Genomic DNA, 12,175 nt, shown 5'->3' with positions numbered 1-12,175 from the left:
ACACACTTCTTTGTCATTATTTGAAACGTTTAATATGAGCATCTGTTGAAAATTGTCAAGTGTCTGATTGCCAGAACTTTAGTTGATAAGTCTCCAGGTCCTGTCACAGCATCTAGGATTAAGGTCACTGAGCAGAAGTCAGTGGATGAAATGACAAAGACAGATTCTGAAAGAAGTGGCCATCTTTTAGCAGAAGTAGTCGGTAAATCTCTGCATATATATATATATATATATATATATATATATATATATACACACACACACACACCCATCACTGACTGAAATGTCATGGTCCAGTCTTCCGGTTTTGAAACCTTTGTCAGAATCCTCTGCTGAATTGAAGATGGTGTTCGTGATGTTGCAGAAGGCTCTCAAATTAAGTGGACATGTGGACTACACATCAGAGTATAATGTCTTCCCTTCATGGTTCTCCCAGGTAACACATGGTCTGGGCCTGTATGCAATCCTAGACACATCCAGTTCAGGTTTACCGTAATACCACTTGTTTAGCAGCTGGTCCACTTGCTCCTGTTTTGTTATCCCATGAAGCTGTTCTTCTTCATCATCGCACTCCTCTCTGAATTTGCTGATGAAGACCGGGTGTGGAAGACGTAGAGAGTCCTCCCTGACGTCCTCAAAGAACTGCACCACACACTTTCGGGCGAAGTCTCGGGCATGTAGGACGCAGGTCTCGTCGAAGAGCTTCTGCTCCACGTCAAGATAGTTGCTCCAGTAGCGTGTCTGCAGGAAGGTGGCATGGTCGTCAAAACAGGGCTTGATGAGGCGTCCCAGTGCTCCCAGTACAATCAGGAACAAGAGGATGGACCAACCAATCGCCTAGACAGGATAAGAAAGCAAATCATGCAAAGCGAAGAAAACTGTCAGTAAGCAGAGCAGTGACTGTGACAAGGCCACAGAGAGCCAGTGCAGGTGCTTTAATGTTTAACCCTTTAGAGCCGGTCGGAGCGGGCACGCTCTGTTTTACGTAACTATTTTTAAATCCCGATAGCTCTGCAACCACGTAAGCTAGCGCAATAATTTTTTTTTGCATATGAAACCGGAGGAGTTGTACTTACATCTAATGCCACCAGCTTGTCCTAGGTCACAGTTTCCTTCCAGGTATAGCTTTGAAAAAAACTGCATAAAAAGCGCTTGCAGGAACAAAAACATAATATTCCAGAAACACGCTTTGCCGATCCGATCAGCTGTTCATAACACTTCCTACGTTGGAATAGACGTCAGCGCGAACTTTTGCATGTCCGCCATTACCTACCCGAAACTGGAAGTGACGTCATTTTCGCGGAAATGTAGTCTTTTTTACCATCAGGGCCTCAGGGCCTATACTGGTCTTTTTAAAAGTTATGTTTGACTTTATGATTTTCTGTGTCGTTTCTGGGATGCTTAGGACTCTTATTGCACTGCTGGAAATTGTTTATTTTGATGCATATGCTGCTTTTTTGCAAATTTGCAGTATAATATTTATTTAAATTTTTCCTACAGTGTATAAAAATTGGTGTATTTCAAAAATAAAACTATGAAGACACTCAAAATAAATTTCCTGTGGTAGGAAACTATTTTGTGCAACTTTTTTGTATTTACAGTTTTGAGGGATAAGCCTCTTAAATTTCTCTAACTAGAAATATATGTTAAAAAAGCAAAAACGATTTTCAATTTTTTTGTAGTTTATTGCACTTTTTTGCAATTTATGTAATTACTATGCACTTAATGAATACATATTATTAAAATCTGGGCTATAATTGTTGTATTGATGTATAGCAACTTGAAATGCTCCCAAAAATGGCACCACACCATGTAAAAATATCACTTGGTTCTATGGTAGGTCTTAAAGGGTTCATTTAGATCACATTAGATAAAACTTTATTAATCCCTCGGTTGGGTTCCCCTAATTTGTCGCTTATTGGTTGATGAGTCTTTGCTTTGAGCAAAAATGTTGTGAACGTGTTTTTTAGTATCAAAATTCAGAGGACAAAATGTGTCTTTTAAAGACTGTTACTAAGCTATGGTTGGTAAGTCAAAGAATAAGTTTCCTGAAAGGACTGTTATTTGTTTGCACAGAATAAGCTCTGCAGCTTTTCCAGCTCTCATTCTTAATGCTGCTGTTGAAAAAGTATTAAAAACAAAGTTCTATTGTTTTCATTAGAATTTTTGAATTTTTGTTTTTCATTAATTTAGCAGATTGTTTCGGGATTGCCGGTTATTGTAGCTTTAGTTTAGTCATTCATTTCATTATAAGTGTAAGTTTTTATTATCTGTTTTTGTTGTTAGATTTAAGTTCAGAGTACCGTAATTGTCGGGCTATAAGCCGCTACTTTTTGCACCAGCTTTGAACCCTGCGGCTTTTAGTCAGGTGCGGCTTTTCTATGGATTGTCCCTGATTTTTGTGATATCGTAAGACGATTTGTTTTGTTTGTTCCGCTGTTGTACGGCACTACGTTGCCTGGCGGAAGGGCATGTGATCAGACACACAAGGGGTTCAAGAGTGGTATGTTGGTCACGTGTCCATCTGCCAGGCAACATAGTGCTGTACAAGTAGCGCGAAAAACAAACTTCAAAGTAGCGCTACGCGTTCAGCGGGAGGCGTGGATGACGAGCGGCAATAAACTTGCGAAAAGCAAGTTATGCCCAACTCCACCGGTGGAATCTGACAGCGTGGAAAAGTGTGAAAACATCCACGATCACCAACGGATTTGAAGGGCTGGACTGCTGCATGATGGAGAGGAGGACACCGCCACGGCCCTTCTGAGGGTGTTCGACTCTGACAACGAGGATTTCTTTGGTTTTGAAAGTGACAACGAAGGAAAGAAGCGGAGAGTGGATGACGAAGCCACCCTGAGCCTGTTTGTATCCGACACTGGAGAAGAGGACTTTGGTTTTAGTGCGCAGGAAGAAGAAAAAGATGGTGGTGAATGACTGACTTTTCTTCTTGTTAAAGCCGTGTCACTGCACCTGAGCCTAAAAGGTAGTCCGAATCTATTTTTCTGGTGTGCTGTAGGTTATTGTTATGTACTACATTTGTTACTCGTTTATGAAGCACAGTACATGTTTCCTACTTGTAATTATCGCTACTTGTACATATACCTAAAAAGTTATGCAAATATGTACCCGTAACTTGTTTTCCAAAATATTAATAAAAGGGGTGTGTCTCCAAACAGCCATCTCTTTCCTGACAATTCCCTTTGTGCATATTCTCTTACATATGATAAGTCAAAATTGAAACACCTGCGGTTTTTGGTCAGGTGCGGCTAATGTATGCACAAAACAGGATTTTCCCCTGATTTTAGCTTGTGCGGCTAATATTCAGGTGCGCTTTGTAGTCCGGGAAATACGGTAGATATTACAAAACAAACATTAAAACTTTAGGTGCACATGGGATGTCTAAATAATGAGTTCATTGCATTCACTATGTTTTCACAAGCTTTTAACATTGTCTAAGCTATTTCCTGTCTCCCTTCTCTCACCCCAACCGGTCGCAGCAGATGGCCCTGCCCCTCCCTGAGCCTGGTTCTGCTGGAGGTCTCTTCCTGTTAAAAGGAAGTTTTTCCTTCCCACTGTCACCAAATATGACAAACTGCTCATAGGGGGTCATATGATTGTTGAGTTTTTCTCTGTATGTATTGTTGTAGGGTCTACCTTACAATATAAAGCACCTTGAGGCACCTGTAGTTGTGATTTGGCGCTGTATAAATAAATTGAATTGACAATTTCCTGTATACATTTTTGTTAACTGTTCCTGCACACCCTGACAGGTTACCGTTCCCTCACACAGCCAGCAGAATGAAATAAGCAGTCTTTCACACCTATGGCCAATTTAGAATTGCCAGTTAACTCAACAAACATGTCTTTGGTGACCCGGGAGGAACCCACACAGGTGCTCAACATAGAAGGGCTCTGGCTGAGTTATTCAGGTTCATATCTAAGCCCTTCTTGCTGTTGGGTAACACTTCACTGCTGACAGGGCTCGTGTCAGAGCTAATGTGATGTGAGTGTTGCAGATGTCTGTTATTTGTTACAGATCTAATATTCTTGCCATTGATCCAATAAATCAAGCTTTTACAGTATTTTATTGTTAAAGGCCTCCTTTTTCAGCGATAATAGACACCCTGGGTTTGTAATTTTTTGAAGTAAATAATACATTTCCTATGTAAAAAGTCGAGATTCTAATTGCTTTATTGGTTGACACTCGGTCAGATCAATCCATCTTTCTGTAAAATCCTTCACAGACTAATAGGAGGTCGGTTTTAAATAATAGCAAATGTTCATTGAAAAATAATAATTCCCGTGTGCCCCAGGGAGAAGGGACTGTTTATGTGGCTGAGAACTTACCTGTGAATGGCAGCGAACATAACGAGAAACCGCTTTACGGAAAGAACTATTCCTGAAGATAACGTCCTCCTTACAGGGTACTTTGGCCATGATCTTCAGAACATCCAGACCTGTGTTATTAGGCATACCTGTCGAAAAAAACTTTATATCATCCAAAACTGTTGTGAGACTAAAAAGATGGTATTTAACAGAAGGATAGTTTAGCATGTGTTTACCTGAGAAGAGTGCAGGGTCTACACTCACACTGAAAGCACAGATAAAGATCTTTCCATCTAGCAAAGTGACCAGGATCCACACCATTGGTGCCAGCAGGGCCCTCTGGATCATGGCTGAGAACAAGTACCTGCAAAACAAAATAGGAAAAGATGTGAACAGTGTCCATTTCTTTGGTGTGTAATACAAAAGGATCTGGATTTGGGACTTGCATCTACAAGGTCACATTAATGCTGAAATAAATAAATAATAAATTATGGAACTATGGAATAAATCCCATAGTAAAAAAAAAAAAGTCTAGTTGATAAACTGCTCTGCCTGCACTCTAGACCTATCAAAAGAAGAGGTGATGCAGCACACTACAGATTTCACTGAGCTTAATTAGTACTAATCAGTACTTTCATTTCATTTCATTTACTGTGCAGTTACATATAATAGCAACAGCAGCCTGTCTGTGTGCTTCTGTTAGATAGCAAATTCTTGACTTACTTGACAACAGCAGGATTTTTGGATCTGTTCCCAATGGGTCTCATCCACTCGTCCATCATGACACCTGTATGCCGGTTGACAAGGATTCCCAGGAAGAACAGTATAATAGGCGGGACTATCATCACTCCCAGAGAGTAAAGTTTGTTGTACTGAGGGAGGCACGGGCAGTTAAAGTCAAAGCTGGTGTAAAGCTTGACACTAACCAGGGCGAGGATGATACAAATTCCATTGGAGATGGACTCGGAGTTGGACTGGAAGTACTGCAAGACTAACTTCAGGCGCTCCATAACTTAAATAAATTGTAGGTTTGTTCAAGGTTGATGTAAAAACAGCAATATCAGCCAACTGCTGCTTTTTTAAAAGGCTACAGGCAGGAATAGAAATTGAACACCTCAGGCAGGAATGAACTAAACCGTGCTTAGTCTGCCAGGAAACAAGAAGAAATTTCCAGTGATAATTTAAAGCCCTACAAAATATTTTATATTCTGTAAAAAACAAAACACTTAGCAGTTCACTTACCTCACAATATGTCAGTGCTTTTAAAGAAAAGGCATAAATCTATAGTTTGAGCAGTCTGAGTATTAACCACTCAAGCTTTAGTGAAGCTGTAGTGAAAGGGAGCCTGGCAGTGAACCAGGGAGAGGCTGAGACCACGTGATACTGGGTTGCCTGAGCGGGTAACAAAGCTGTGTGGACACACCCTGCTATACTCTTAAAGCAGCACTCACAATTGTCAACGGTGAACAGAGAAATAAAAGAAGCCACAGCTTCTTTTATTCCAGGTCTAAAACTGGATTTCAAAGCATGGCAGTGCACATTACATGATCCATAATATTGTGGTCTAATGTACACTGTAAAAACAGTCTGTCATTCTACAGAATTTTCCTGTTACTTTTGTAAATAGATGAAATATCGTTACAATTACAAAAGAGGCTGTAAAATTAACATGTCTAATGGAAAATAACTGTACCTGTGAATATACATGACTTTTGACCTTTTTCGGCCGTCAGCAGTTTAAATTAACAGTTGGATGTATATGTTAATAAGTATAAGAGACATGGTCCTAAATAGAACTTAAGGAATTAAAAAAAGGTGATACCTGTCCTACAGCAGTAGCTAGAATGTGGATTTGATTCCAAATGTGCTTTTATATGTTGTAATATACAAGTCAAGAAGGAGGCAAATTGTGGCTAGTTTTTTTGTTTGTTTGTTTGTATGTTTGTTTGTTTATTTATTTTTTGATTTTTCAGTATTCAAGCAGGCAGCTTGAATTGTACTTGGTGGAGGAGAGGCTAAATCTGAATTAGTCAGTATAAAGCACCTTGAGGCAACTGTTGTGAATGTTGGTGCTATATAAATAAAACAGAATTGAGTTAAATCGGAAAGTTCAGAATAGCCCAAGGATGAGACAAATGTCTAAGTGGTCAGACAGACTGTAAATAGTGTTGGTGACACTGATAAATGCAGCCAGAAACTGAATTATTTTGCCTGTCAGTCTGAGGGTTGTGGAAGAATATATAGATAGCTGAAATTTCCTCCAGCTTAAATAGTCAACTGGTAAGTCTGAGGATGACCAACATGTGAGTTCATCAGAATGTCTGGTTGAGAGAGAGAGAGAGAGAGAGAGAGAGAGAGAGGGAGATAGATAGATAGATAGATAGATAGATAGATAGATAGATAGGGTGAATCAACACAGAGTGCCAGTGGTGGACCTGTCAATTCTGGTACTCTATGGCAAAGACCTGTTGGTCTCCATAGTGGTGGGCAGTGAGAATAGGGCCCACTGAAGGATGTTAGACCATTAGACCCCCTCCTTTAAGTCTGTTTCTGATTCTTTGGTCATTGTTTGGATACCAGGTTTTGTCCTTTATTGCTCCTTTTAAGACATTTGAACTCGCAAATAGGCCTAATTCCTCAAGGTGTCCCTTCACTTCTCAAGTGCTCTCACTAGCATCATCTACAGTGGGGCAAAAAAGTATTTAGTCAGCCACTGATTGTGCAAGTTCCCCCACCTAAAATGATGACAGAGGTCAGTAATTTGCACCAGAGGTACACTTCAACTGTGAGAGACAGAATGTGAAAAAAAAATCCATGAATCCACATGGTAGGATTTGTAAAGAATTTATTCGTAAATCAGGGTGGAAAATAAGTATTTGGTCAATAACAAAAATATAACTCAATACTTTGTAACATAACCTTTGTTGGCAATAACAGAGGTCAAACGTTTACTATAGGTCTTTACCAGGTTTGCACACACAGTAGCTGGTATTTTGGCCCATTCCTCCATGCAGATCTTCTCGAGAGCAGTGATGTTTTGGGGCTGTCGTCGAGCAACACGGACTTTCAACTCCCGCCACAGATTTTCTATGGGGTTGAGGTCTGGAGACTGGCTAGGCCACTCCAGGACTTTCAAATGCTTCTTACGGAGCCACTCCTTTGTTGCCCGGGCGGTGTGTTTTGGATCATTGTCATGTTGGAAGACCCAGCCTCGTTTCATCTTCAAAGTTCTCACTGATGGAAGGAGGTTTTGGCTCAAAATCTCACGATACATGGCCCCATTCATTCTGTCCTTAACACGGATCAGTCGTCCTGTCCCCTTGGCAGAAAAACAGCCCCATAGCATGATGTTTCCACCCCCATGCTTCACAGTAGGTATGGTGTTCTTGGGATGCAACTCAGTATTCTTCTTCCTCCAAACACGACGAGTTGAGTTTATACCAAAAAGTTCTACTTTGGTTTCATCTGACCACATGACATTCTCCCAATCCTCTGCTGTATCATCCATGTGCTCTCTGGCAAACTTCAGACGGGCCTGGACATGCACTGGCTTCAGCAGCGGAACACGTCTGGCACTGCGGGATTTGATTCCCTGCCGTTGTAGTGTGTTACTGATGGTGACCTTTGTTACTTTGGTCCCAGCTCTCTGCAGGTCATTCACCAGGTCCCCCCGTGTGGTTCTGGGATCTTTGCTCACCGTTCTCATGATCAGTTTGACCCCACGGGATGAGATCTTGCGTGGAGCCCCAGATCGAGGGAGATTATCAGTGGTCTTGTATGTCTTCCATTTTCTGATGATTGCTCCCACAGTTGATTTTTTCACACCAAGCTGCTTGCCTATTGTAGATTCACTCTTCCCAGTCTGGTGCAGGTCTACAATACTTTTCCTGGTGTCCTTCGAAAGCTCTTTGGTCTTGGCCATGGCGGAGTTTGGAGTCTGACTGTTTGAGGCTGTGGACAGGTGTCTTTTATACAGATGATGAGTTCAAACAGGTGCCATTCATACAGGTAACGAGTGGGGGACAGAAAAGCTTCTTACAGAAGACGTTACAGGTCTGTGAGAGCCAGAGATTTTCCTTGTTTGAGGTGACCAAATACTTATTTTCCACCCTGATTTACGAATAAATTCTTTACAAATCCTACCATGTGAATTCATGGATTTTTTTTTCACATTCTGTCTCTCACAGTTGAAGTGTACCTCTGGTGCAAATTACTGACCTCTGTCATCATTTTAAGTGGGGGAACTTGCACAATCGGTGGCTGACTAAATACTTTTTTGCCCCACTGTAAATGCAGTTATTCGAGACAGCAATCCAAGCAGACTTGTGGTTCTGACAGCATCCAACATAGCATTATCATCTTCTTCGATGTTCGGTGGAATTCTGCTTGCCTCTCTGCCGGTTTTGGGGGTTATTTTTATGGCAAGCAGTTGTCTTCTAATCAGTATTTCAGTTCTGCTTACTGTCACCGCTGTACATTTCAGAAACTGGCACAGTAGTTATCGCTACCTTACCCAAAGTAAATTAACCAGCCAGGCATTCCCTCTCCATCCTCTACTCCAAGACAAGCTCATATAAGCTTTTACGAGTCGTCAAGCCATCACCACAAGTCTTAAAATCCATGCATGTGTCACTGTCAGAGCTTCAGTTCAGAGTCGAGCCAACCGGTCAATGGGTTCAACTCATTCATCTAAAAAGGTCTTTCATTGTCAGAAATTTCCTTTGATCTCTTCTCCCACCATCCCTTCCACTCTATGGATTCCTAGACCACGTTATTATGTTTGCTAGCCTGCCTATCAGTTATATTCCTTTCCTTTGGGTGGCACTGTCACTTGACATTCGCTCTCTCTGCACAAGTCTTCTATCCTGTCTTCTTTCTCTCCCCAACCGGTTGCAGCAGATGGCCCCGCCCCTCCCTGAGCCTGGTTCTGCCGGAGGTTTCTTCCTGTTAAAAGGGAGTTTTTCCTTCCCACTGTCACCAAAGTGTTGCTCATAGGGGGTCATATGATTGTTGAGTTTTCCTCTGTATGTATTATTGTAGGGTCTACCTTACAATATAAAGCACCTTGAGGCGACTGTTTGGCGCTGTCTAAATAAATTGAATTGAAAATTGAATTATTACTGCAGAGAAGTTGACTCCATACATAGACACACATAATTCTATTTAAAGTAAAATTCTTTATTCTGAGTCAGTGACAAATTGCTTCGACGCTGAATTGAACAGTGAATCTGTGTCAATCAGTGACAACAGCTGCCATTTTTAGGATTATAAAAATGAAAAACATTCCTCTGGAAAACAAAAGCAAAATCAACATTCTCTTCTGACTCCACCCTAAATTAACAAATTGCTGTGTGTCACGGAAATTTCTACCATGACACAATTCAGGTTAGTGTCATGGTAGCACAGACACATATCTTTTAACTTTGCTGGGGAAAAATATTAAATGGACAGTACATCTAATGATCTATTACCAAAATAAGAAAAAAATAAACAGGCTAAACAGTAGCATGCAAATTCTACATTTAATGCCCACCTCCTCTCTGTCTCAAACTTTCAAATCAAAGAAATTATATATCAAGAATTATACTTTGAAGTAAAGTAAATTAACTGTTTATGCACCAATTCATTTAAAATAGCTATTAATATATATTAATTTAAATAGACAGCAAGAAAAAACCCACCGCAGAATGTGTGAGGGCTTGATGTAAAGAGCTCTGTGGGGAATTGTCATTATCAAAGAACTTTAAACTTTTAGTATGAATACCTCTACCTCAATGTCTTGGATCACCTTTGTGAAATACTTGGATTCTGTGAATTTCTCTAAGCTTCCTGGAGTTCTTGTAATGGCTTTTATATCGACTCCAGCAACCACATACAGTGGGGCAAAAAAGTATTTAGTCAGCCACCGATTGTGCAAGTTCCCGCACTTAAAATGATGACAGAGGTCAGTAATTTGCACCAGAAGTACACTTCAACTGTGAGAGACAGAATGTGAAAAAAAAATCCATGAATTCACATGGTAGGATTTGTAAAGAATTTATTCGTAAATCAGGGTGGAAAATAAGTATTTGGTCACCTCAAACAAGGAAAATCTCTGGCTCTCACAGACCTGTAACGTCTTCTGTAAGAAGCTTTTCTGTCCCCCACTCGTTACCTGTATGAATGGCACCTATTTGAACTCATCATCTGTATAAAAGACACCTGTCCACAGCCTCAAACAGTCAGACTCCAAACTCCACCATGGCCAAGACCAAAGAGCTGTGGAAGGACACCAGGAAAAGTATTGTAGACCTGCACCAGACTGGGAAGAGTGAATCTACAATAGGCAAGCAGCTTGGTGTGAAAAAATCAACTGTGGGAGCAATCATCAGAAAATGGAAGACATACAAGACCACTGATAATCTCCCTCGATCTGGGGCTCCACGCAAGATCTGTCATGGTCCCTGTGCCCTGCTGGTCAATCCTCTATTGGGCAATATGTTTGTGGTTTGTTTGCTCTCTCGCCCTCTCTCTCTCACTCTCTCTCTCTCTCTCTCGCCACGGCGATGCTCACTGCGGGCTCCCGCTGCTGGCCCACACACCTGCTCATCACCACACCGGCCGCTGATCCCAGCTGATTACTGCACTACTTAGATGGCGAGTCTGCACTAGTCTTCGCTGGATCGTTGAACTATCAGCGTCAGTCAAACTTGTGTATCTGCCAACCTATATCTTGAAAGCCCTTTGTTATTATCCCGCTAACCCGACCTTTTGTGTTTAGATCGTTTTTGGAACCGGATTCTGAGAGGAGTGACTGAGGAGGAGTTTTTGTACAGAAAGTGTGGAGCACCTTTTCCCCTAACCCTGTTTCCCACGGACCCTGGCGACCCGGACCCGTTTCCCCTGCACGTTGTACATAGCCACTTGGTGATTGTGTTCACTGTGAATAAACGCACTGTTCTTCGCTTAAAGGGAAACCCTGGCCTGCGCCTGAGTCTCTTTCGGAACCCTTAACAAGATCTCATCCCGTGGGGTCAAAATGATCATGAGAACGGTGAGCAAAGATCCCAGAACCACACGGGGGGACCTGGTGAATGACCTGCAGAGAGCTGGGACCAAAGTAACAAAGGTCACCATCAGTAACACACTACAACGGCAGGGAATCAAATCCCGCAGTGCCAGACGTGTTCCGCTGCTGAAGCCAGTGCATGTCCAGGCCCGTCTGAAGTTTGCCAGAGAGCACATGGATGATACAGCAGAGGATTGGGAGAATGTCATGTGGTCAGATGAAACCAAAGTAGAACTTTTTGGTATAAACTCAACTCGTCGTGTTTGGAGGAAGAAGAATACTGAGTTGCATCCCAAGAACACCATACCTACTGTGAAGCATGGGGGTGGAAACATCATGCTATGGGGCTGTTTTTCTGCCAAGGGGACAGGACGACTGATCCGTGTTAAGGACAGAATGAATGGGGCCATGTATCGTGAGATTTTGAGCCAAAACCTCCTTCCATCAGTGAGAACTTTGAAGATGAAACGAGGCTGGGTCTTCCAACATGACAATGATCCAAAACACACCGCCCGGGCAACAAAGGAGTGGCTCCGTAAGAAGCATTTGAAAGTCCTGGAGTGGCCTAGCCAGTCTCCAGACCTCAACCCCATAGAAAATCTGTGGCGGGAGTTGAAAGTCCGTGTTGCTCGCCGACAGCCCCAAAACATCACTGCTCTCGAGAAGATCTGCATGAAGGAATGGGCCAAAATACCAGCTACTGTGTGTGCAAACCTGGTAAAGACCTATAGTAAACGTTTGACCTCTGTTATTGCCAACAGAGGTTATGTTACAAAGTATTGAGTTGTATTTTTGTTATTGACC

The 12,175-nt window shown here is 41.8% G+C and overlaps 1 protein-coding gene across 1 annotated transcript; it reads right to left on the bottom strand.

Annotated features, from left to right (window-relative positions):
- Positions 1–269: 269 nt before the first annotated feature.
- On the bottom strand, positions 270–5,571 carry calhm3 (calcium homeostasis modulator 3). Its single transcript, XM_026190791.1, has 4 exons — positions 5,047–5,571; positions 4,560–4,687; positions 4,345–4,472; positions 270–837 (listed from the first exon to the last, which is right to left on the bottom strand). Exons 1-4 carry the CDS (start codon positions 5,331–5,333, stop codon positions 394–396), a joined length of 987 nt encoding a protein of 328 aa, XP_026046576.1. The 5' UTR covers positions 5,334–5,571; the 3' UTR covers positions 270–393.
- Positions 5,572–12,175: the final 6,604 nt, after the last annotated feature.

This window comes from Astatotilapia calliptera, chromosome 13 (assembly GCF_900246225.1).
Source record: "Astatotilapia calliptera chromosome 13, fAstCal1.2, whole genome shotgun sequence".
Taxonomy (NCBI): Eukaryota; Metazoa; Chordata; class Actinopteri; order Cichliformes; family Cichlidae; genus Astatotilapia; species Astatotilapia calliptera.
The sequence above is the reverse complement of the archived record's forward strand: the minus strand, read 5'-3'. Positions and strand labels throughout refer to the sequence as shown.

Excerpts from the sequence above, each read along its gene's own strand:
- calhm3 (XM_026190791.1), bottom strand. The coding sequence starts at position 5,333 with ATGGAGCGCCTGAAGTTAGTCTTGCAGTACTTCCAGTCCAACTCCGAG. Across the intron at positions 4,688-5,046 it reads AAAAATCCTGCTGTTGTCAA|GTACTTGTTCTCAGCCATGA; the intron begins GTAAGTCAAGAA and ends TTTGTTTTGCAG. Across the intron at positions 4,473-4,559 it reads AGACCCTGCACTCTTCTCAG|GTATGCCTAATAACACAGGT; the intron begins GTAAACACATGC and ends TTTTTTCGACAG.